This window comes from Monodelphis domestica, chromosome 3 (genome assembly GCF_027887165.1).
Source record: "Monodelphis domestica isolate mMonDom1 chromosome 3, mMonDom1.pri, whole genome shotgun sequence".
In the NCBI taxonomy this organism is placed as follows: Eukaryota; Metazoa; Chordata; class Mammalia; order Didelphimorphia; family Didelphidae; genus Monodelphis; species Monodelphis domestica.
Window position 1 is genome coordinate 56266989 of NC_077229.1, and position 24659 is coordinate 56291647.

At 39.8% G+C, this 24659-nt stretch overlaps 1 protein-coding gene across 1 annotated transcript in view; it reads left to right on the forward strand.

Moving 5' to 3' along the window:
* Positions 1-24659, forward strand: part of ADGRD1 (adhesion G protein-coupled receptor D1) — a 505347-nt gene that overhangs the window by 362443 nt on the left and 118245 nt on the right. The window contains exon 18 of the mRNA XM_056820949.1: positions 14351-14504. Coding sequence (XP_056676927.1) covers positions 14351-14504 — 154 coding nt within the window. The remainder of the gene's footprint in view (positions 1-14350; positions 14505-24659) is intronic.

A 24659-nucleotide genomic window follows, 5' to 3' on the forward strand; every position in this document is an offset into this window, starting at 1 on the left:
ACTAGTGTTAACAATGATAACTACTAATTTTAATTAATATTAATTATTGTTATTTGTTATTTAGAAAACAAAAACCATTTCTGGCTTTATATTCCCAGACCCTGGAACCTAGTAGGTGCTTAATAATGACCGGTCACTTGAAGACCGATCACTAGCTATATATCCAGTCAGCTGCAGTGAATCCCTTTTAAATCTCATCAGGTTGTGCATATTATAATCTGAAGACAACTCCTATTGCCAATGTTTATTTAATTTTCTTATTTTGATCTTCCTACCTCAAATAGCTATGTCTGGACCATGGGCAGCAGGGACAATGGACTCCGGAGGTCTAGGGACAGAGGCTTTGTTCAGCCTTGTGACTGGCGCTGATGAGTGACACATGGCCCATTTGCTTCTCCAAGATTGAATGGGGGTCTCGGAGCACATCAGGGACTGGGGTTCTCATTACCAGGCTTTCACTGTCAGATCCTTTCCTCACTGTGTCTCCTTGGGAGGGGAAGATGCTTTCAGCAAAGCTTAGACCTTGCCTCAGGTTTGTCATTGGGATGATGCTGAGAAAGGCAGCTGTCTTTAGGGGAAGGATGGGTGTCTGGCTGCATTAGCAGAATGCAAGCCAAGGATTGAGTCCCCTGGTTTCCTGATTTCCCATTGAATTTGGCAAGTGGGGGTTGCTTATCCTGCTTATCCGAGTAAATGTCAGCTGCTACTTAGGTCCACAATACATAGGTTTTTCTTGCCCTGAGTCTGCCCAATCAGAAGATACAGTAACTACCCTCAAGACAATTCTGATCTGTATCATCATACTTTTTATGGAAAGAGCTCGTTGATTCATATTTTCTTTGCCTCATTCTCATTCAGAATTTGTGATTAGAAAGGCGATTTTTATACAGTCAATGAAAAAATTTGATTTGCTAAACAACTTACTGTTGAAAGTAAGTTTGGAAATCTTTTCCTTCTCCTCCTTCTCCTCCTTCTCCTCCCCTTCTTCTCCTCCTTCTCTTCCTCCTCCTCCTCCTCCTCTTCTTCCTCCTCCTTCTCCTCCTCCTCCTCCTTCTCTTTCTCCTTCTCTTAGTATAAGTTATAAGACAGAAGAATGGGAAGGACTGGGCAATTGGGTTTGTGACTTGCCCAGGGTCATATAGCTAGGCTATGTCTGAAGCAAGATTTGAATCCAGGGCCTCTTGATTCCAGACCTGATGCTCTCTCCACTGTGCTATCTAGCTGCCCCCAGGAATGTATTTTCTAATAAAGGAGGTGTTGTTTATCCTTTGTTTTCAAAGAGGACCAGTGACATTATGGAGTGATGTCTTGACTTGCAGCTAAGTTGAATTTAAGCGATGCAGAGTTGCACAGTTATTTGTCTTTCCCACATTAAGAAGAATGGTGACTATAGACAGAATGGTCCTTTGGTATGAGATATCAGAGGGGTGGTTACTGGAGTGAAGCATAGGATAGTCAATAGCTGTATCCTTTCCAGAATCAATGTTGGTATTGATTTGATTACTGTTCCCTGAGAGGGAGGGAAAGAAGGAAGAAAAGGAGGGAAGAAGGGAAGGAAAGAAGGAAAGGAGGAAGGAAGGAAGGAAGGAAGAAGGGAAAGAAGGAAGGAAAGAAGGAAGGGAGGGAGGAAGGGAGAAAGAAGGGAAAGAAGGAAGGAAAGGAGGAAGGAAGGAAGGAAGGAAGGAAGGAAGAAGGGAAAGAAGGAAGGAAAGAAGGAAGGAAGGAAGGAAGGAGGGAAGGAAGGAAGGAGGGAAGGAAGGAGGGAAGGAAAGAAAGAAGGGAAAGAGGGAGGAAGGAAAGAAGGAAGGAAGGAAGGGAAGAAGGGAGGGAGAGAGGGAGGGTAGAAGGAAGGAAGGAAGGGAGGGAGGAAGGAAGGAAAGAAAGAAAGGAAGGAAGGAAGAAAGGAAAGAAGGAAGGAAGGGAGGGAGGAAGGAAGGGAGAGAGAGAGAGAGGATGGGAGGGAGGGAGGGAGAAAGAAAGAAGACATCATGATAGCTATTATCCCATTTGATCTTCACAACGATTCTTGGAGATAGTCGCTATTCCTGTTTACAGTTGAGGAAACATGTGTGTGTGTGTGTGTGTGTGTGTGTGTGTGTGTGTGTGTGTGTATGTGTGTGTTGGGGTTATAAGGGAACAGAACAGAAAAATGGCCAGGCTGAAGCACTGTCAGAAATCTAGGCTGGGCTAGATAGAATGAACTCTATTTGAGTGTATGTAGGAGAGGCAGTGTAGTTCAATAGAAAGAATGCTGGGTTTTGGGGCAGAGAACCCGAGTTCAAATCCCAGATTTGGCACTTACTAGTCAGGTGACCTTGGGGCAATAATATTACTTCTATGGCCCCCAGTTTCCTCATCTATATTAATGGTCTTAAAGGTCCTTCCTGGGTCTAAATTTACAATCCTGTCATCCATGAGTGATTTAGGATTTTTAGGCCCCACTGAAAAATCAACGCCACTTCTTACAGTCAGTGCAGTTGCCAAGCCATCGGGTCCCAGGCCACCTGGGATATCACACAATAAGCAGGAGTGGTGTGCTCATTCTTGCCACATCATAACCCTTTTCAATCCTCAGGGGCCTCCCTGACAGGGGAGCCAATTCAGTAAATTTTTGTTGGATAGAATTGAATTGACTTGGACTTGTCTTCCTCTTCCGGTCTTTAGAAGCTGCTGCTTGCTCTCTATGCCTCTGAAGCACCTCCTGCCCTGTAATACTAATGGCTGACTGACATTGCATTGGGTAGACAGTCTCTAACTTGATTCTCACAACAGCCTTGTGAAGCAGGTATTCCAGGCCATAGGAATACAGCTCTAGAGCTGGGAGGGACAGATCTCAGAGGACATCTGGACCAACCCCCTCTCATTTTTACAGATGAGTAAATTGAGGCCCAGAGAGGTCAGTCAGACAGAGGTCATAGATATAGATCTGGAAGGGACCTCAGAGGGCATTTATTTATGTATTTATTTATTTGCTCATTTATTTATTTGTTTATATATGTATACACACACACACACACATATATATATATATATATATATATAGATATATATATTTATTTGTTTATTTTTAAACCCTACCTTCTGTCTTGGAGTCAATACTGTATATTGGTTCCAAGTCAGAAGAGAGGTAAGGGCTAGGCAATGGGGGTCAAGTAACTTGCTCAGGGTTACACAGCTAGGAAGTATCTGAGGTCAAATTTGAACCCAGGACCTGCTATCCCTATGCCTGGCTTTCAACCACTGAGCTACCCAGCTGCCCCTCAGAGGTCATTTAGTTCAGCCTCTTTATTTTATGAAGGAAGGAATTGATGTGCAGAGAGGGTAAGCTATTATCATCTTTATTTTTCAGATATAGAAACTGAGATTTAGTGAGATCAAGCAACTCACTCCTAGTCACACAGTTTATCTCACAAGTTGTGCATCCTGATAATATATATGTCCAGTCCATTTTCAATGTCAGGAACAAAATTTGAACATATGACTCTCCTGAATCCAAGGCCAGGCCTCCTTCCATCAAGCCACACTGCCTCCCTTTCCCCATCCTCATTCCTACCTAGTACCAGGGCAGGGGAGGCTTGCTGGCTTTAGAAGCTATGTCCTGGCTTGCCTGTGTTCTCAGGGGAAAAGTTCTTGTTTCCACAACAGGGATAATGAAATCTTCACTCATTTCTGAGGCTGTAAATAGCATTACTCTGCTGGACCCAAAGTGTGAGCGATGATTCTGACAAGTTCTACAGCTCAGGGAGAAGGCTGTGCCTTGATCTACATCCCTTTGAAAGATACCTGCCTGGCAAGAGTAGAGTGTGAATCAAATGAGGTGATGCATGTAAAGAGCTTTGTAACCCTTGATATTCAAAGATAAACCCGAGTTTAGTGCCATGGGCCTTCCCCCAACTAGAGAACTGTAGAGCAAAGGGAATGGAGTAGACATTTATCAATGTGCCTACTGTGTGCCTACCATATGCCAGCCATTGTGCCAAGTGCTTTACAAATATAAACTCATTTGATTCTCATAACAACCCTGAAAAATATGTATTTTATAATCCCTTTTTTATAATTAAGGAAACTGAAGCCAAAAAAGGACAAGTGACTTGCTCAGGGTCTCATTTCTATTAAGTGTCTGAGGCCAGATTTGAACTCTCCAGGCTTCATGTGTAAGGATAATTTTAGGGTTGTGACCTAATCTAAATTAATTTTGGTTGCCAGGGAATATCCCAAATAAAATACCCAAGTCAGTTTGCAAATTTATGGTGGTTCAATTAATATAGAGGGAAGGAATTAAGGAGAAGGGAGAGGGAAAGGGTGTAGGATTTCTCCCACTTGACCTGTGCCAGGGGGAGTTTAAAGTCCTCTGCCACAAGGTCTCTGAAGAATATTAGTGGCTTCTAAGAGGATAGTGTTTGGAAGGTAAAGGAGAAAGAATCAGCCTAAACTCTGATAGAGCTCAGTAAAGATGCCTCACCTGAACTAGGCTACTCAGCTTTCTCCAGTATGGTATCAAGGAAAACTCATGGCTAAACCTGGACAATAGCAGCCACCACCCAAGATGCGGAAATGCTCAGCATGCTCTGCCAGCCATCTCTCTGCTATCAAAGTGGCAGGAGAGAGGAAGTGAGGCAAAATATATAGACAATTTTTACATCACTTTCCTGCATCTCACATGTACCAATGATAGCTTAAGCTTGACTTAGGACAGCCCAGGGGTCTGTCAGTTGTTTCTGATTTGTCATTTGCTAACACATGTCTGTCATAGGCCATCCTCTTAAATACTTAATCCCTAAGTATGGGTTGTTCTTGTTAGACTAAGTAATCTAAAGTTCTAAAGTTCACACATGATGCCAGGCTCAGTGCTCTATCCACTGTGCCACCTAACTGACAACATCAAAGGTAGGCATAGAATATACATCTACGAGACAGACAACTTTAAATATCTTTGTAACCCATAATTCTCTAATACTCCAATGGATCTATGGTTTCATCAATCTAAATGTTCCCTCCAAAATGGCAGATCAAAAGCCATACATCCTTATCCATCCTTTTATACTTCGGTCCACATTCTCTCATGAGTTTGCCACAGGGGTTCCACCCAACACTCTATGTCTCCCTTAACTTATCTATGGAGGCTTCTGGCTGTCTATCAGTCTATCCCTCGCTCTTGTCACTTGATGTAATCAGCTCATTTTGTTGTTGTTGTTGTTGTTGTTGTTGTTGTTTTTCTGATCACGAAGCCCTTTGATAACATTTTCCACATGGCTTCTCCTGCATCATCCTTAATTTACATTGGCCCTCAGCTGCTCACACCCACCGTGTGCCTCTCTGTTGTCCTCTGGGTAAATCACATCTTTGCTTATCCAAATACTTTCATGTTCCATGACTCTCATCACCAGAAGAACATGGGCATTAAACAGATGAGCCTTTGTATCAGGGGAAACGTGTGACCCTGAAAATTTCATGTAAATGTCAGCTAGTATTATGAATTCATGTCAGTGACTCAGGGCAAACAGGGAAGTGTGTTGGTGTCTGGCAGAGACTGGATCATGCCAGCTACCTCCCACCCCCCATCTGAAGGGAGAAGCAATATGTGAGAACAGGGAGGGAAGCTTTCTGCTCACTGTTCTGTAGCCAGGTGATAACATACCTCTTGCTAAATTGCCGCCATTGTCAAAAGGTACCCTTTGGATGCCAGATAGATAGACATTTATGCTACTTTCATACATTCAAGGGAGTTTTTAACTAGCCCATGCCAGTGTAATCTAGTCCATTTCAATCTACCCAATGTTACACTAAAATTCAATCCAACTCAGTCTAGTCTAGTCCAGGCCAATCTAGTCCAATCCATTCTAGTTCAGTACAATCCACTACATCGCAAATCCAATTCAATCCAATCCAGTCCAATTCAACTTAATCCAGACCAATCTAATCTGTTCTATTTTCATCCAATTCAGTCCCGGCCAATTCAATCCATTATCAATTATAAATAGGAAGAGCTGGGTGGTTTGGTGGAGAGATTACCAGGCCCAGAGTCTGGAAGACCTGAGTTCAAATTTGACCTTTGACACTTCCTAGCTGTGTAACCCTGGGCAAGTCACTATTAAACTCCATTTGCCTCAGTGTCCTCATCTACAAAATGGAGATGATAATAACATTTTGCAGAGTTGTTATGAGGATCAAATGAGAAAGTAATTTTAAAGTGATTAACTCAGTGCCTGGCACATAGTTAGAACTATATAAATGTTAGTTATTAGCTATTCAATCTAACCCAAACCATTTCAATTAATTTTAATTCAGTACTGTCTAGTTCAATCCAGTCCAATTCAATTCAATCCATTTCATTCCAGTCCAATCCTGTCTCATCAAATTCAATCCAGTCCAATTCAATCCATGCCAAATCCAATCCAACCCAGTCCAGTTCAGACTAATTCATTTTAGTCCAATGCAACAAACATTTATTTTTTATGAACCTACAACCTATTAGGTACAAGGTTAGGCACTAGAAGTATAGACACAATCAATTAATACATAAGCATTTGTTTTTTATTTTTATTTTATTTATTTTTAAACCCTTACCTTCTTAGAAATAATACTGTGTATTGGTTCTAAGGCAGAAGAGTGGTAGAAGCAAGGCAATGGGGATTAAGTGACTTGCTCAGGGTCACACAGCCAAGAAGTGTCTGAGACTAGATTTGAACCCAAGACTTCTCATCTTCAGGCCTGGCTCTCAATCCACTGAGCCACCTAGCTTGCCCATTATGTAAGCATTTGCTAAGCACTTATAATGTTCCTGGCTCTGTGCTGAACTGTAAAGATCCTAGGACGTTCCACTTGAAAGTGTCAAAGAATCATGGAACCATTGGTTCAGAAGCGACTTTAGAATGTCAATCATTCAATCAACCATAGCCTTTATTAAACATGTAATAAGAGCCAGTCAATGTGCTAGGTGTTGGGAATACAAATGAAACACTGCTGTTTCTCAAAGAAATTACATTCTAATGCAGCATGTGTCCAAATAAGTGTACCTACAAAGCAGACACAATTTCAATCTGATGAAGAAGCATAAATGGCTTGAGGAATTCCAGGAGGCAGAGTTGAGAAGGGAAAGCATCATGGGCACAGGAGATTTCCCATGCTAAAGCACCAAGGTAGGAGATGGGAAGTCATGAATGAAGGAATGGGCTTGTCTGTTGGAATGGAAAGAGCATAAAGGGGAATTATGAATAGTCAGACTGGAAAGGGAGAACAAAGCCATATTGGGTAGTTTAAAAGCCCATTTGAGGAGTTTATATTTTTTTCAGGTAATAGGGAGCCATTGAAGCTTCTTGAACAGAATATTGGGAATATTACTTTGGCAGCTATGTGCAGAGTGCATTGGGAGTAGGGAGAAGCTTGAAGCAGGAAGAATAATTAGGATAATGTTTTCATAATTGAGGTGAGAGGTCATGAGGGCCTGATTTAGAGGTTTGTCCTGTTTCAGCTTGGTGTTCTTACTAAGTTTTAGTGTTTACAACCCCCCTCCCCCAAACAATTCTATAGCTAAGATCACCGAATGAACTCTGGGGTTAGAATCTATGACTCTTTCGGATGTCTTTTGAGAGTGAGAGCTGATGACCAGTGAGCCAACAAGTATTATTAAGGGCTTACTTACTATTAAGGATACCTAGTTGGTATAGGATAGGATGCTGGGTCTGAAGTTAGGAAGACATGAGTTGAAATCTGACCTCAAACATTTACTGTGTGACCCTGGGCAAGTCACTTAACCCTGTTGGCCTCAGTTTCCTCATCTGTAAAATGAACTGGAGAATAAAATGGCAAACTACTGTAGGCTCTTTGCCAAGAAAAACCCAATTGGAGTCACAAAGAGAGACACAACTGAAAAAAGACTAAAAACAATTAAAAATGTTCCAGCATTGTGCTAAGGGCTGAGATAGAAAAGCAAAGCAAAAACATAGTAATTTCAAGGGTCTCACATTCAAATGGGGGGAAACAAAGTGTAAATAACTAGGCCTGTGTAAAATATATGGAGAATAGATGGAAGGTCATCTCAGAGTTGAAGTCATTAGCAGCTAAGAGGACTGGGAAAAGATTATTCCTACATACCTCACACTCAGACACACACACACACACACACACACACACACACACACACAAGAAATCCTCTTTCTACACATTGAATCAGCCTTGAAGAAGGAAATGAAAACCATGAGATTTCTGGAAATGCCAAGACATCTTCGGAGAGACCGTCTCTTACAAAGTCATCCAGCCAGAGCCAGTGTGCTGGAAAAGATAAAATATTGAGATGGCATCTGGGATCCTTTCCAAGAAGGGGGGTGTGTGGTGTCTAATAGGAACTAATCCTAAAGAAGAGTAAATGAAGAGGGCGTTCGGGTGACATGAGCACCAACCGTCTTTTCCTCTCTAACAGGATTATGAGTCTGAGATGAGCCTCTTCTCTCACTCAATGAGACTGTCTCAGAAAGCAATTAGCAGAGGAAGGATAGTTGTGCCAATGAAGTTGCTGGGCAGGGATAGAGGGAGTGTGGTGGGATGTATTTGCTTAACCTTCATAGCATAGCCAGACCAAAGAATGGAAGTCAATGGAAGAGGATAATGAAGTATTGTAATTTCTGGGAGGAAAAATCCAATTATATTCCATTTCACAAGCATTTTTAAAGTGTTTATTACTATGTGCCAGGTATTTTGCTAGGCACTTGCTGAGGATTTGTTGTTGTCATTCAGGTGTCTCCAGCCATGTCCGACTCTTTGTAATCCCTTTTGGGGTTTTATTTGCAAAGGTACTGGGAGTGATTTGCCATTTCTTTCTCCAGTTCATTTTATGGATGAAAAAACTGAGGCCACAAAGGTTAAATGACTTGCCCAGGGCCACATAGCTAGTGTGTGTCTAAGGTTGGATTTGAACTTAGGTCTTCCAGATGGCAGACCTAGCACTTTGTCTACTATGTCACCTACCTCCAAGCCAAAAAGATACAGTTTTTGCCCTCAAAGAGCTTACAGGTTTAGTGGGGGAATTAAAGCTAGTAAAAAGTTATCATCGAGACAAAGCCCTGTAGGGGGAATGTTAGAGGAGGAAGACTGTTCAGTAGTTTCATTTTCTTGCTTGTAACCCCTACTGTCTTACTGGAGCTCATCCATGACTAAATAATGAAAAGATTTATTCTGGAACTGTGAGTTTCTGGTGTAGGGTGTATAATTAAAGGGATCATCTTTTGTGAACTTTGGGAGTGAATGTCGGTGTTGGACTGAATTGCTATTTTCTGGTTTCTAGCGGGGGAAAAACTCAAGCTGCATTTGATTGTTCTTTGCAATAACTTCTCCTCTTTGAGGCAGCTGTAGAGGAAATAGTTAGCAAATAAAATAACTAAGTAGGAATGGGGGGTAAAAAAAAATGGAAACCTTCCAGTTAACAGAAGGATTGGCTGCGATCGAGTCTAGAATTATACAATGGATCAGTGAGCTCTCTCCAGAGCTTCTTCTCAACCCCCAACCCTACATGCTTCAGCTGTGTATCATCTTTGATCTTTTTTTCAACCCTCACCTTCCATCTTGGAATCAATATTAAGTATTGGTTCCAAGGTGGAAGAATGGTAAGGACTAGACAGTGGGGATAGTGACCTGCCCAGAGTCACACAGCTAGGAAGTGTTTGAGATCAGATTTGAACCCAGTCTCTAGGTCTGACTCTCCAGACCCTTTCTGATCCTCCTCCCCAACTATTCAGGTTCCCCTACCCCAATTATCTTATATTTTTATTTTATATATTCTTAGTTCATTGTATCCCTAAATAAAATGTAAGTTTCTTGAAGGCAGGGAATATTTTTTTTTTTGGTCTCTGCATACTCAGTGACTAATAGTAGGTTTTTAATAAGTACTTCTTGATTGGTTATTGATCAGTTATCTATTTTCTGTCACACCCTGTCCTCACAAATAGAAAGTAAACTTTCTGAAAGCCCTTTGATTTTCTCCCCCTTTTGGATCCCCAGAATTTAGCACAATGCCTGGCAAATAGAAAGTGTTAAATGTATCCTTATTGAATCTATCTTTGACCAGCCACCACCTTCATCTTTACATTTTGGTTTGTTGTTCCTTGTAAATAAATCTTTGATGAGTGGCTTAGTGTGTGTTGGAGTAGGGACAAGAAAAGAAAGATGGAATGAATATTAAAGAGAATAATTAATATATGATCAGAGTGTCAGAAGGAGAAAATGTTATTAGGGATCAGGTTCTGTATCTTTGAACCAAGAAAACCAAGCATATTTGGAAATCTAGAAGGTTAATGAATCATCTATATTTCTTAACCTTCCTGTGAGGGTTTAGTTATCAGTAAAGTCTGGAACATAATAATGGAATAATAATAATAATAATAGTACACATATAATGTATACAGCACTTAAAGATTTGAGAAGTGCTTTGTCAAGAGTTCTTTGAATTTGTTGGAGAAGAAACTAGTCTTGGGAAGCTGATAAAGCTTAACATATGGATACTGTCCATGGGACTTCTGTGGATTCACAATTTACAAATCACAAATTCACAAAATCAGAAACCACCAGATGTAAAAGGGACCTCAGAGGCCACCTAATTCAGCCTATATATGAATAAAAACCTCTTTTACAACATTAATAGTCATCTGGCCTTTCTCTTAAGACTTTTAATTAAGGAAAAATCATGACCTTCAGACAGAACATTCCACTTTTGGATAGCTCTAATTTTTAGTAAATCTATCATTATCTGAAGCTTAAATTTACTTTTAGCTCTCTTAGCTTCTACTTATTGTTCCTCATTCTGTTCCATGGGACCAGGCAAAGCAAATTTGATCAATTTTCCAGATGACTGTCTTTCAGATTCTTGAAGGTTGATTCCACTTTCACCCCTATGCTAGGTGGTATAATGGATAGAATCCTGGCCTTGTAGTCAAGAGGGCCTGAGTTCAAATTTAGTCTCAGGCACTTAATAATTGCATGACTCTGGGCAGACTACTTAACCCTGATACCGTCAGTTTCCTCACCTGTCAAATGAGCTGGAGAAGAAAGTGGCAAACCACTTCAGTATCAGCCAAGAAAACCTTAAATAGGGTCATGGAGAGTTGTATGCAACTTAATTGATTAAACTCTCCTATAGACAAATCCTCTTCAACTCATTTAACTGTTGCTTGAGTGATAGAATAATCTCACCATCTTGATCATGTTACATAGGACCTGCCTCCAGATTGTCACTGACTTTCTAAAAACAAGTTATCTCAGACTGAACTTGGCACTCATGATGTGATTTAGTAGTAATCAAGGCAGAGTTCATTAGGAGTGCTATCTTTGTTTTGATCATTATTTTTCTTAGTATAACTTAAAATAATGTTTTCTTTCTTTTCTTTCTTTCTTTCTTTCTTTCTTTTTTCTTTCTTTCTTTCTTTCTTTCTTTCTTTCTTTCTTTCTTTTCTTTCTTTCTTTCTTTCTTTCTTTCTTCTTTCTTTCTTCTTTCTTTCTTTCTTTCTTTCTTCTTTCTTTCTTTCTTTCTTTCTTTCTTTCTTTCTTTCTTTCTCTTTCTTCCTTTCCTATCCTTTCCTTTCCTTTTCCTTTCCTTTCCTTTCCTTTCCTTTCCTTTCTTTCCTTCCTTTCCTTTCCTTTCCTTTCCTTTCCTTTCCTTTCCTTTCCTTTCCTTTCCTTTCCTTTCCTTTCCTTCCTTTCCTTTCCTTTCCTTTCCTTTCCTTTCCTTTCCTTTCCTTTCCTTTCCTTTCCTTTCCTTTCCTTTCCTTTCCTTTCCTTTCCTTTCCTTTCCTTTCCTTTCCTTTCCTTTCCTTTTCCTTTCCTTTCCTTTTCCTTTCCTTCCTTTCCTTTCCTTTCCTTTCCTTTCCTTTCCTTTCCTTTCCTTTCCTTTCTTCTTTCTTTCTCTTTATTCTTTCTTCCAAGAATCAGGAGGACTGGGTTCAAATATGGCTTCAGATACCTCCTAGTTGTATGATTCTGGGCAAGTCATTTAATCCTGTTTGCCTAGCCCTTGCCCTTCTATCTTAGAGTTGTTACTAAGATAGAAAGCAAAGAAACAAAATAAAATAAAACTATTTTCCACTGTCTCTGTGAGTAGAGTAGAATATATGTCATGCCTATTTTAGTATGCTCAACATCTAGCAAAATATTATTCACATTGTAATCACCTAAGAAATATTTGCCCAGGAAAGTCAAGTTAAATTGAATGAAAAAACATGAATGCAAAGACATAGGAATATGTTGGGTAGACCGAATGCTGCAGTGTTTTGTCAGAGTCACTTAACACCTATTTACCTCAATTCTTCATCTGTGAAATGGAGACACACTGGAGAAGGAAATTGCAATCCACTCCAGTATCTTAGTCAAGAAGACCCTTGTCCACAGGATCACAGAGAGTTGAATATGATTGAATGAATGAATGACTGATTGGAGCTAATTATTCCAATTGCCTTTCTTCTTCGTGAGCCCAGTTCTGCTGTATCTGGTAGCTTTAGTCATGGCTATGGAGTGTGTTTTCAGTGCACAATTGTTGAGGAAAGGCTTTAGGAGATGATTCATCCTGACAGCATCTCAAATGAGTCTGAGGGTGCAAGTGGGAGACAGATAGCCTTGAATCAGAGTGGGAGGGAGCCCAAAGCTAAGTAGTTAGAGAACGGAAGGAATGCTAAAATATTATAACAATTTAGTACAGTGGGGAAAAGTACTAGATTTAGAGTTGGAGGGCCTGGGATTGACCACTAACTTGCCCAATTACTGGAGTCAATGTGGCAAAATAGAATGAAAGCCCTTGATCTGGGTCAAAGGACCTTCCTCTGATACTTACCACTTAACATAGTAGTAAGGCCTTAACATAAAATTTAAAAAAAAAAAGACTTTCACTCTCATCTCCCTGAGCCTCAGTTTCTTAATAAAATACTACTGCTGCTGCTGCTACTACACCTGGGCCCCAATAACACCTTCCCTGAAGCGATTCCATTATTGGAATTTGTACTTCAGATCTCCATTGGGTTGGAATCAGCTGGCATAATTTATAAAATTATAATTTCAAATCTGAAGATATGCAACAATTTAGAGGTTTCATTATTCATACAGATCGGGAAGGCAGCTGGCATTTACATAGTCCTTTAAAGCATGCAAAACTTCTGCTCTTTTATCATTTAATGTGTGGTCTTTGGGGTCCCTTCTCCATCCTGTCCCTGTTTGACCTTGGGTAAAACATCTTCATTCTTAATGAAGGGGTTAGCCTTGATGGTCTTGGTGATCTCTTCTAGCTCTAGAGTTGGGATTCTATAAACTTTTCCCAATTATAACACATACTTACATGATAAGTAGTACCCCCACATCCTGCCTGATCTCTATAGCTAGGATTTATATAGGACTTTTTAAGATTCGCAAAGCACATTACAGATCTCATTTGATCTTTATAACAACTCTGATGTGGGCGCCATTATTGCACTTTTATTACATATAGGGAAACTGAGGCTGAGAGAGGTTAGGTGGCATGCTCTGAGTAAATATGAGTCAAGATTGGAACTTGTATCTTCTTAACTCCAAATCCAGGACCTGATCCATTAAATTACTTAGCTTTCATGATGAATGGAAAAGATACACAATGAGGATAAAGCTTCAGTGAAAAGTCATAGATACAGAGACAGAAGGGCCCTTAGAACTCATCTGGTTTAACTGCTTCATTTTGCAGATAAAGCAGCTGAGATCTAGGAAGGTTTTGACTTACTCAAGGTCATACAAAATGGTATGATTTGAACCCTTAGTCCCCAGAGTCAGAGCTCTTTTTTCAGTGTTCCATGCTGCTCTTCCCAACTCAGTATTTTACTGGGATTTTTTTTTTGCTTCTCTTTTGACCATTTTTGTTCCAGTACCTTTTAAAAACACCTCTTAGCTTCCATCTTAAAATCAATACTGGGTATTGGTTTCAAGGCATAAGAGTGGTAAGGGGTAGGCAATGGAGGGTAAGTGACTTGCCCAGGGCCACACAGTTGGGAAGTGTCTTAGGCTAGATTTGAAACTAGGCTCTCAGTCCACTAAGCCACCTACTTGCCCCCTTTCTGTTGCCTTTGTTTAGGGCAAGAGTTCTCAATTATTTTTTTTGTTCTGGATCCCTTTGGCAGTCTGGTGAAGTCTAAGGACCCCTTCTCAGAGTGATGTTTTTAAATGCTCACACTAAAGTATGTAAGATTGAAAAGGATCATAAAAAGTTAGTGAAAATAAAGATGGAATTATGTGTTCCCTGTCCAAGTTTAGAGACACTCTGAAATCTATCCACAAAGTTCCCTGGGTTAGAACTCTTAGATTAGAGCAAAATTAGATTAAAATCTTCCCTCTTTTTCTGCTTTGGTTATAGATTCCTTGCAAAGTCCTAGCAGTTCTCCTTCATTTCTTCTTCTTGAGTGCCTTCGCTTGGATGCTGGTGGAAGGCTTGCATCTTTACAGCATGGTGATCAAGGTCTTTGGCTCAGAAGAAAGCAAGCATCTCTACTACTACGCCATTGGCTGGGGTAGGTCCTGCTTGTGTAACCCATTCTTTCCTTCCCATTCCCACACTACTGCTCCAGCACAGACATGAAAGGAATCCTCAGTGACCTTGAAATACCCAGGAAGAGAGATCCAGTACTTCAAAGAGAGTTCAAGCTTACTATGGTTTAAAAAATACAGAAAAAAAAATAAAGAGAAAGAAGGGAAGAAAGGAAGAAGGAAATGTGGGAAGGAAGGAATGAAAAAGGGAGGGAAAGGAAGAGAGGAAGAAGGAAAAAAGGAAGAATGAAAGGAAAAGGAAGGAAACGAGGGAGGGAGGAAGGGAAGATTCTGGAGGAAAGGAGGGAAGGGAAGGAAGGAGGGAAGGGAGGGAGGGAAAGGAGGGGAGGAAGAAGGAAAAAGGAAGAAAGAGAAAGGAAAAGGAAGGAAGGAAGAAAGGAAGTGAGAGAGGGAGAAAGGAAAGATTCTGGAGGAAAGGAGGGAAGGGGGGGAAGGAAAAAAGTTAAGAAAGAAAAGAGAAAAAAGAATGTTCATCCGTCAATCCTCAGGCATGTCATGGTGTACTAGAGGCTGCCTTTCAGCCTGAGGTTTTGGACTGTGTAATAGACACCTGGCATTCTTGAGTTTGCTGTTTTGCATTTTCCTTGGCATTAGGAAATGTTACATGTTTCTGGTGATCTCCAAATAAGCTGTTTTCTAAGTTTGCTTTATGCAACGAACCAATAATCATGTTTGTTTTGTGCTTTCAACTGCAAATATTATTTCATTGGGGGATTAAACAAAGCTAAAATTGTGCCCGCTGTTCCACTGGAGAGAACCGTTCACCATCACTCACTTTGGGGTGCTACTGTCCAGGGAAAGCTAATGTTCAAGGATGCAGTGAATAACTTGAAAAAAGGAAATTTATACTCCAAACTTCAAGGCCAAGCGTTTGGAACACTGTTCAGCGGGGTTGGAATTTAGGCACTTTGGTCTGATTCCGAGATCTGTCTGATCATATTTATTGTTATTTCTATTTTTGTGTGGAGAGGTGGGCATAGGCTGCCCTCTAAGCAGCTGACCTGACATGGGTTCCCAGCCAATACAGTCATCAGGAATTTTCGTTTTTTCCAAAGCTGGTTAGCTCATTAGAACTGGGCCCGAAGGAGGCCAAGATGACAGTTTTGAACCTTATATGGCGCAGCCTCACTCCAGGGCTGCCCCTCCAATCTCAGACAGCTGCCTCCGGAGCACAGGCTGTTATCACAGGGACTGTGGATGCAGTGAGGAGGGAACAGTGCTGCTGTCCCACCCCCACTTCAGTTCAGAATAATGTCCATTAATGGTAGATCAATGACTCCAGTTCAAGAACAAGAGCAATCCGTAAATGTGCTGTACTAGACCCTTGTCCCTGGGGAGCCACAAAGATGAATGAGACACGAGTCTGGCCTCCAGAAGCATGCGGTCTGACGTCTGGGGCCTGAGCCACAGAGAGATACTCTACTGTGGGATGCCACAGCCCTCACCCACTCCACTCAAGCAGCCTTCTACTCACTGCATTCAGACATGGAATCGTAGTGGCCAACTTGTCCAACCCACCTTTGACAAAGAGGGAAACTGAGCTTCAGAGAGGTTAATGGAATGTGTCCAAGGACACAGATAGTCAGTGGAAGAGTCGGCTCCGGAACCAGCTTCTTCAGCTTCTTCAGCTTCACACGGCTCTCTGCAAGCCCCCGAGGAGCCCAAGGCAGCCTGGAGAAATACAGACAGAATCCCAAGATTCCGGGATTGTCAGGGACCTCAGACCATTTAGGCCAACTCAGACCCGATTCTCTTCTATGATATTCCTTACAAAGAGATCACCCAACTCCTGCCTGAAGACCTCCGTGGAGGAAGAACCTAGTATCTCTTGGGGCAGCTTATGGAATACGGGGTAGGAAATCAGTGAGACAAATTCAGATGCCTCAGGCATTTCCTAACTATGATCCTGGGCAAGTCACTTCACCTCTGGGTGCCTCTCTTTTGTCATATAGCATCTGCCCCTCCCTCAGAGTTATGAGGATAAAATGAGATATTGTAAATTTTGTAATGTTTTATAATTATTATATTTATATATAATTTGTTGTAACAGAAATAATTATATTATATTATGCCTATCTTGAGGCATTTGAACATTCTGGTTATTATTATAATTATTATACATTAATATAAATTGGTGAAGCATTTACTGTACACGGAGTATTTTGGAAGGTGGAAAGGATTGGAGGAGAGATACAATGCTTAGATAAGACATAGTTCCCACATATAGAACTACGTTAGGTTGGGAGATAAACAAACTTCAATAAGTGTAAAACACTATTAGACAATAAATAATATGAGTGTTTTGTAAATCATTGTGCTACATAAATGCTAGCTATTATTATCAATAAGTATTTGAAAGGCTCAAAACTAAATGCTTTGTGAGAGTTGAGAAGAACAATAAAATGATTATTTCTATGCCAATCTTTGTACTAATAATAGCTGACAATAACTTGTATGAGAATAGATAGTATATTAGAGAGCGTGCAAGGCTTGGAATCAAGAAGACTCATCTTCGTAATTTCAAATTTTACCTCAGATATTTACCAATTGTGTGAACTTGGTCAGGACATTTAACCCTGTTTGCCTCAGTTTCCTCATCTGTTAAATGAACTGGAGAAGGAAATGACAAATCACTCTAGTATCTCTGCCAGGAAAACCCCAAATGGGGTCATGAAGAGTCGGACAGGATTGAAAAATGACTGAACAACAACAATAATAGGTAACATTTATACCAAAATGTCTTAGTATGATTTTAGGCTCAAAACTGAAGTATGACGTTAGGGAAACTCTGTGTAGTGCTTTTGACCTCCATGATTTATTTCGGTCCTCATAACAACCCTGTGAAGTTGGTGCTATTATTATCTACACTTTACAAATGGAGAAACAGAGGGCGAGAGAGATTAAATCAATTGTCCAGATACAGCTAGCAGTTAAGGCAAGATTCAACTTCACATCTTCCTAACCCCAATTTCCTTTATACTAAGGAATAAGGGGGGGCCTCACAGAAAGAGGTCTGGTTTGGGGGGCAGAGGAGGTGGTTTCAAATCCTGCTTCTTTCTGCTTCCTACCTGTGTGATTTTGGATAGGTCAAGACACTTTTGCTTCCTTATTTGTAAAATGAATTACATGAATTCTAAGGTCTTGATTTCCCTCAAGACTCAGCTCCAATCTCACCTTCCTTAAGCAGGAAGTTTTTCTCCCCCTACTCTCCACATTCCCTGCATTGTCCCTTTCCTCTTAGGTGACCTTCCATTTCCAGTATATGTGTTTTCTATGTCCCTGGTTATTTGCACATTGTCTTTATGTAAGCTCCTTGAGGATAGGGAAAGAAAGGCAAAAACTAACCCTGTTATGGATATGAGATATATATCTATATATAATTATATCATATAAAATTATATAATATTGTATCATATCTCTATCAATCTGTCTGTCTAGCTATGATTCTGCCTCTCATTCTTTGGAAATATACTAAAGGACATTTAAAATGGACCTGTAAATGTCATTAATTCTTTGGGGGAGATCATAGGATCATATAATCAATTATCTATCTCCTTCCCTCCCTCCCTCCCCCCTCTTTTCCTATCTATCTATCTATCTATCTATCTATCTATCTATCTATCTATCTATCTATCTATCCCTCTATCCACCCACCCATCTGTCTGTCTATCTATCTATCTATCTATCTATCTATCTATCTATCTATCTATCTATCTATCTATCTATCTATCTCTACTCATCTATCTATCTATCTATCTATCTATCTATCTATCTCTACTCATCTATCTATCTATCTATCTATCTATCTATCTATCTATCTATCTATCTATCTATCCAACTATCTATCCATTTATCTCTCTATCTTGGGATAAGGATGAATACACATATAGGGAACTAGTCCTCTTTGAGCCAGTGATACTTTCTTGACCAAAACTCTTCATCTTGCACACTTTTCTGTGCCTGGAATGCTTCCCCTCCTTATTTTTACCTTCTGGCTTTCTTTCCTTCTTTCAGGTCCTAGAAAAAAAATCTCATTTTCCACAAGAAATCTTTCCCAACTCTTCTTAATCCTAGTGTCTTCCTTCTTTTAATTATTTCCAATATATTCTGCATGTATTTGTTTGCATGTTGTCTCCTCCATTAGATTATAAACTCCTTGAAGACAAGGACAATCTTTTACATCTTTTTGTATCCTTAGTTGTTCCACAGAGTCTGGCATATCATAGGCACTTATTAAATGTTTATTGACTGTCTTGTAATCAGTCTGGTTGTCTCTCTTTCCATCCATTCATCCATTCAGTTATCCATCTATGCATAATGTCTCTATGTATCTGTTTATCTTTCTTTCACAAAGAGTTAGATGGTTCTTTAGAGATTATTTAGACCAACCCTTTCATTTTACAGATGAGGAAACTGAAGTCCAGGGAGGTTAAATGACTTGCCCATGATCAAAGTCAGCACAGTCAGGATTTGCATCCAGGTCCTCTGACCTCAGATCTAATCCTCTGTCCAGCCCAATATTTCTTGCATGTTTTAGATACTTTGCCAGGAACCCAAAGTCTTTTTACTGATTGTTTTGAGACTGAGGATAAAAGCACCATTTCAGTGTAGTATATTTGTATCGACCAATAGTCCTTGAAAATTTGATGTAGCTTCCTATGATAAAAACAAAACAAAACAGTATTTCTTTTTCTAATAGTGAATCCAAATGCGAGTTCTGAATAAGGAGAGGAAAAATAATCCCAGGATAAAGATAACCTTCATTGGGCACCTAACTCAAAACTCATCAAGTCAGACAAAAGAGAACTTGTTCCATTTGTCCTGTGACTAATGCTTGACAAGGTCCCATAATTAGAGTTAGGGGAAAGAAAAGAAAAGAAAAAAAATCCTGTCTGACAATGGAATTAAAGAAAATAGAAGGAAAAAGGATTCCATAAAGCAAAATATGCCTGTAATTATGGAGACTTTGAATAGTGTTTTACAACATGCATTAGCCCTCCCTCAGAAATGAATTTGAAAATGGAATCAAAATCAATTATTAAGGAATTTGAGGCTTTACTGCTTTCCTGATTTAAAGGAGTAATAGTGTGTAAATAGAATCTGTTACCCTAAAAACTATAATTCCCAGCACCCCACTCTCCTCACCTTACCTGCTAAGGGAGGATATAAATTTGGTGTAGCCCTGCCTCTCCCTCTCTTGTCTTCTGTCCGGGCTTTGGTAGAGCACGATTTTTAAATAGGCAAGGAGAACTTAGTCATGTGTTCTTAATTTGTTAAATAGTTAGGTTTTATTACTTCTATTTCCTTCTAATTCCTTCTACTTTAAGTGATTATTCATAAACTCTATAAAATTAATACTTAGAGTTGTTGGATATTAATTTCAGGCCTACAATAGCCTGAAAGCTCCTTCAGAGGACCAGGGTGTGGGCTAGACTCTTCTTTTCACTGCTTTCTCATGCCCTAGTCACTTTAATTCATCAAGGTGATTGTTGGGCTGCCTCCATTAGATCCTTTCTCTTTCTTCATTCTTGTTATTTCTTATCCCTTTAAAAAACACACAATACATACCATTTTGCCTTAACCACCTGTCTCTGGAGATAATTACAATCTTCTGAAGACAAGCAATGGGGGTCATGGACAGCTTCATTAGGTAAAACTAGTAAGTTTTTTCTTTACCAAAGAAGGAGAAAAGGAAACTCAGATGTAGAACTCAAATAATTTAAGTGCGGAATGGTCTTCTCTCTAAGCAGGGGAAGAAACACCACTGTGCTGTGGGGGAAGATGGGGATTGGAGGAGGAAATGATTGCCCAAGAGAAAGTATCCCAGTTCCTGAATGATCTATTCATATCATTCCACAATCGTAGCTCTTCTCTGATCTTCAGGGGCCTGAAGTAGGAAATAGTAGCTATTAACTTTATACTCTAGCTAATCATTCTTCTATGGAACAGCAGATAAATAATGAATGAGACTTATTAAGCATTTCTCAGTTATAACCTTCAATCTTTTACCACTGAATCTTCTATACAGCATATGAGAACAGTGGATTTAGAAAAGGAACTCTTGGGTTTGAGCATATTAGAACCTTGGATTTAGAAATGAAACTCTTGGGTTTGGATCTGGCTTATTAGAACCTTGGATTTAGAAATGGAACTCTTGGGTTTGGATCTGGCATATTAGAACCTTGGATTTAGAAATGGAACTCTTGGGTTTGAATCTGGCTTATTAGAACCTTGGATTTAGAAATGGAACTCTTGCATTTGAATCTGGCATATTAGAATCTTGGATTTAGAAATGGAACTCTTGGGTTTGAATCTGGCTTATTAGAACCTTGGATTTAGAAATGGAACTCTTGCATTTGAATCTGGCATATTAGAATCTTGGATTTAGAAATGGAACTCTTGGGTTTCGATCTGCATTATTAGAACTTTGGATTTAGAAGTGGAGCTCTTGGGTTTAAATATGGCATATTAGAACCTTGGATTTAGAAATGGAACTCTTGGGTTTGGATCTGGCATATTAGAACCTTGGATTTAGAAATGGAACTCTTGGGTTTGAATCTGGCATATTAGAACCTTGGATTCAGAAATGGAACTCTTAGGTTTGAATCTGGCATATTAGAACCTTGGATTTAGAAATGGAACTCTTGGGTTTGAATCTGGCTTATTAGAACCTTGGATTTAGAAATGGAACTCTTGGGTTTCGATCTGCATTATTAGAACTTTGGATTTAGAAGTGGAGCTCTTGGGTTTAAATATGGCATATTAGAACCTTGGATTTAGAAATGGAACTCTTGGGTTTGGATCTGGCATATTAGAACCTTGGATTTAGAAATGGAACTCTTGGGTTTGAATCTGGCATATTAGAACCTTGGATTCAGAAATGGAACTCTTAGGTTTGAATCTGGCATATTAGAACCTTGGATTTAGAAATGGAACTCTTGGGTTTGAATCTGGCATATTAGAACCTTGGATTCAGAAATGGAACTCTTGGGTTTGGATCTGGCTTATTAGAACCTTGGATTTAGAAATGGAACTCTTGGGTTTGGATCTGGCTTATTAGAACCTTGGATTTAGAAATGGAACTCTTGGGTTTGAATCTGTGGGCAAGATGCTTAAACTATCGCTAGGCCCTAATTTTCTCATCAGCAATATAGCTCTGGACTTGGGACTCCCCCAAAATTGTACTCCTGCTGGCAGGTTGGGTTCCTAGATTGTTCAGGATTCTAGGAGTAGTCCTGAGGGGTTAGAATGTTTTTCTAGTACTAGAACCCAAGACATACACAAGAACTAGTATGTCTCACCTGTGATTATAATAGTAATCTAATAATTAATAGTAATGTGAAGCAGATTTAGTTAGCTTTTAGGTAAGGGTATTTGCGAAGGTGACATAGCAAGAAGAGAGGGAATCAAATGTTCCCAGCAAAAGTCTGTGACACACTCTATTCCCCAAGTACATGTAAAGTCTGGAGAAAAGTGGCCTTTAACTTAGAGTATATGTATTATGGTAGTAACTTATAGGTTTAGAAGTCATTTTGCTGTAATTTGCAAGATATTCTCCTTAGGGGGAAAGGAAAGGAAAAGCAAACAAGCATTGATTAAGCTCTAGCTATGTGTCAGGTATTATTGTAGTATAGAAGTATTATCTTATCTGATCCTTCTAGTAGCCTTGGGACCTGGGTGCTATTATGACCCCTGCTTTATAGTTGAAGTAAATTAATTAGACAGAAGTGAAGTGATAGCTAACCCACTTCTTTCTGACTGTGCCCAGGGCTCCAACGACTTTACCACCTAGCTGCCAACCTGGAGTCAGGAAGATCTGAGTTCAAATCTGGATTCAAATACTTATTAGCTGTGCTATTATAAATCTTGAAATTTCTCAGACTTGTGAATGTTAAAAATTTCCATATTGAGGAATCCTCCATTGGAACAAATTCCCTACTGGAAACATTCCCCATTTTGATGTGAGAACTCACCAGGATCAGAAATGGAAGAGCCTCTACTCCACCCATACTTAAGACTGCTTTAGGGGAGAAAACTCCTTGCTAAACAATGAAAGTACTTGGATCCATGCTTATAATAAGGCAAGGAGTTCTTTGAGCCATGCCTGTTTTTAGAATTGATACAATGGGATGCTAGGTACCTATAAAGGCCGGGCAGGTTTTCTCTTGATGGGATTAGTTGACTCAGCTGTGTTTTCTCTGGTTCAGACTTACTGAGGGGATTAGTTGACTTAGCTGGAATTCAGATGGGCTGTCTTTTAGAAAACATCTATGGTGATTGGTAGATGGAAGAACTTAGGGGAGGTGACATAGGAAAAAACCCGCTATATAAGAAAAGGAATCTCTTGAGCAAGAGAGGCTTGGAGATAGGATCCTTGGAGATAGATCCTTTTGGAGGAGGCCCTTTGAAGATCTCTTGAAAAGAAGTCCCTTGGGAGGCTGACTCTGGCTGGAACTCCCTCTGGGGAGACTCTGGTCCCCAGACATCCTTGCTTAAGACAAATCTTGTGGTGAGTGATAAAAAACTGACTGATTCTCTCTCTCTTAAGACTCAGGTCTAGGCCATGTTGGTTTAAGGCCCTTCATACTTATACTTTTTTTTTCTCTCTCTCTCTTTCTTTGATTACCCATTGTATTATTAATTAAATTCTCTATAAAACCCAGTTGACTTGGGCATATTCATAATTTGGGAATATATTCCCTGGCGACCACCTTATATTTTATTTAAAAACCAAGACACTGTAGTGAAACATATTTTCAGTGGTCAAATTTACTCACCCTCTCTTATATCTATCACAATTTGTATCTTCCACCAATTTAACTCACTACAGTTTACATCAACTATTTTAAATATTATAGTTTATGTCTCTCCCACTCTTTTAACTGACACACTATCCACTTAAGTTACTTAAGCTTTCTTTCCCTTGATACTCTGGAGGAGGAAATGGCAAACCACTCCAGTATATTGCTATACAAGGGTCCATGGGGTCATGAAGAGTCAGATATGGCTGAATGACTGAACAACAAGCTATGGTGTACCTTTTCTGTTGGTCTTCTTGTAGCTTGCCTGAATCTGCCTTTTCTTACTATGTGTAGCTTCCAGGGTAAACATTTCTCCAGTTTCTGCTGTCTTGAGGACACTGCACAGACATATTGAAAAGCCCAAATTCTAACCCTGAAGTTCACAAGATTGTTCCAGGATCAAGGAGGAGAGGAGAAGGAACTATTCTTCCCTCTCCTCCTTTCCCCAGGTGATTCTTCCCCAGTGACTTAGGAGGAACAGCTTATTCTCTCCTCTCAGACACTAGAATTCTTGGGTTCTGAATTGATCTGCCCCCATTGGCTGTGTCTGCCAATTTTTAGCCAATACCAAATCTCTTCTAGGGTAGAATCATTTCACTTTATCCAGTAGCCTTCATTCATTCAAAATGGATCAAGGACTTTAAAAATTTTTGAATCTAGTTAAGATGCTTTTTATTTGGTTGATTGAATTGACAGAGATATCTAGACTTCAGCTCATTACTACTTAATACCTTCTGATTGATTGATTGAATCAAATGAGAAGGCAGAGTCTCTTTAATTACTGAGATAGGGATAAGGGCCATATTTTTTAGGCAAAATAAGGAGTTAGACTAAAGTGTCTCCAAAGTCTTAAAAAAACAAACCTCCCTAGGAAAACTTATGTGGAAATTTGCTATTAGAATAAAAACATTAGGGGGCAGCTGGGTAGCTCAGTGTGTTGAGAGCTAGGCCTAGAGACGGGAGGTCCTAGGTTCAAATTTGGCCTCAGACACTTCCCAGCTGTGTGACCCTGGGCAAGTCACTTGACCCCCATTGCCTAGCCCTTACCACTCTTCTGCCTTGGAGCCAATACATAGTATTGACTCCAAGACGGAAGGTAAGGGTTTTTAAATAAAAAAAAAAGAATAAAAACATTAAAAACCCTTCCCTTCAATCTTATAATCAATCCTAAGTCTCAGTTCATTTTCAAGAGTGATAAGGATTAAGTAATGAGAGTTAAGTGACTTGCCCAGAGTCACACAGCTAAGAAGTGCCTAAGGCCAAACTTGAACCCAGGACCTGCCATCTCTAAAGTCCTTTTTGAGCTTTAAGTCATCC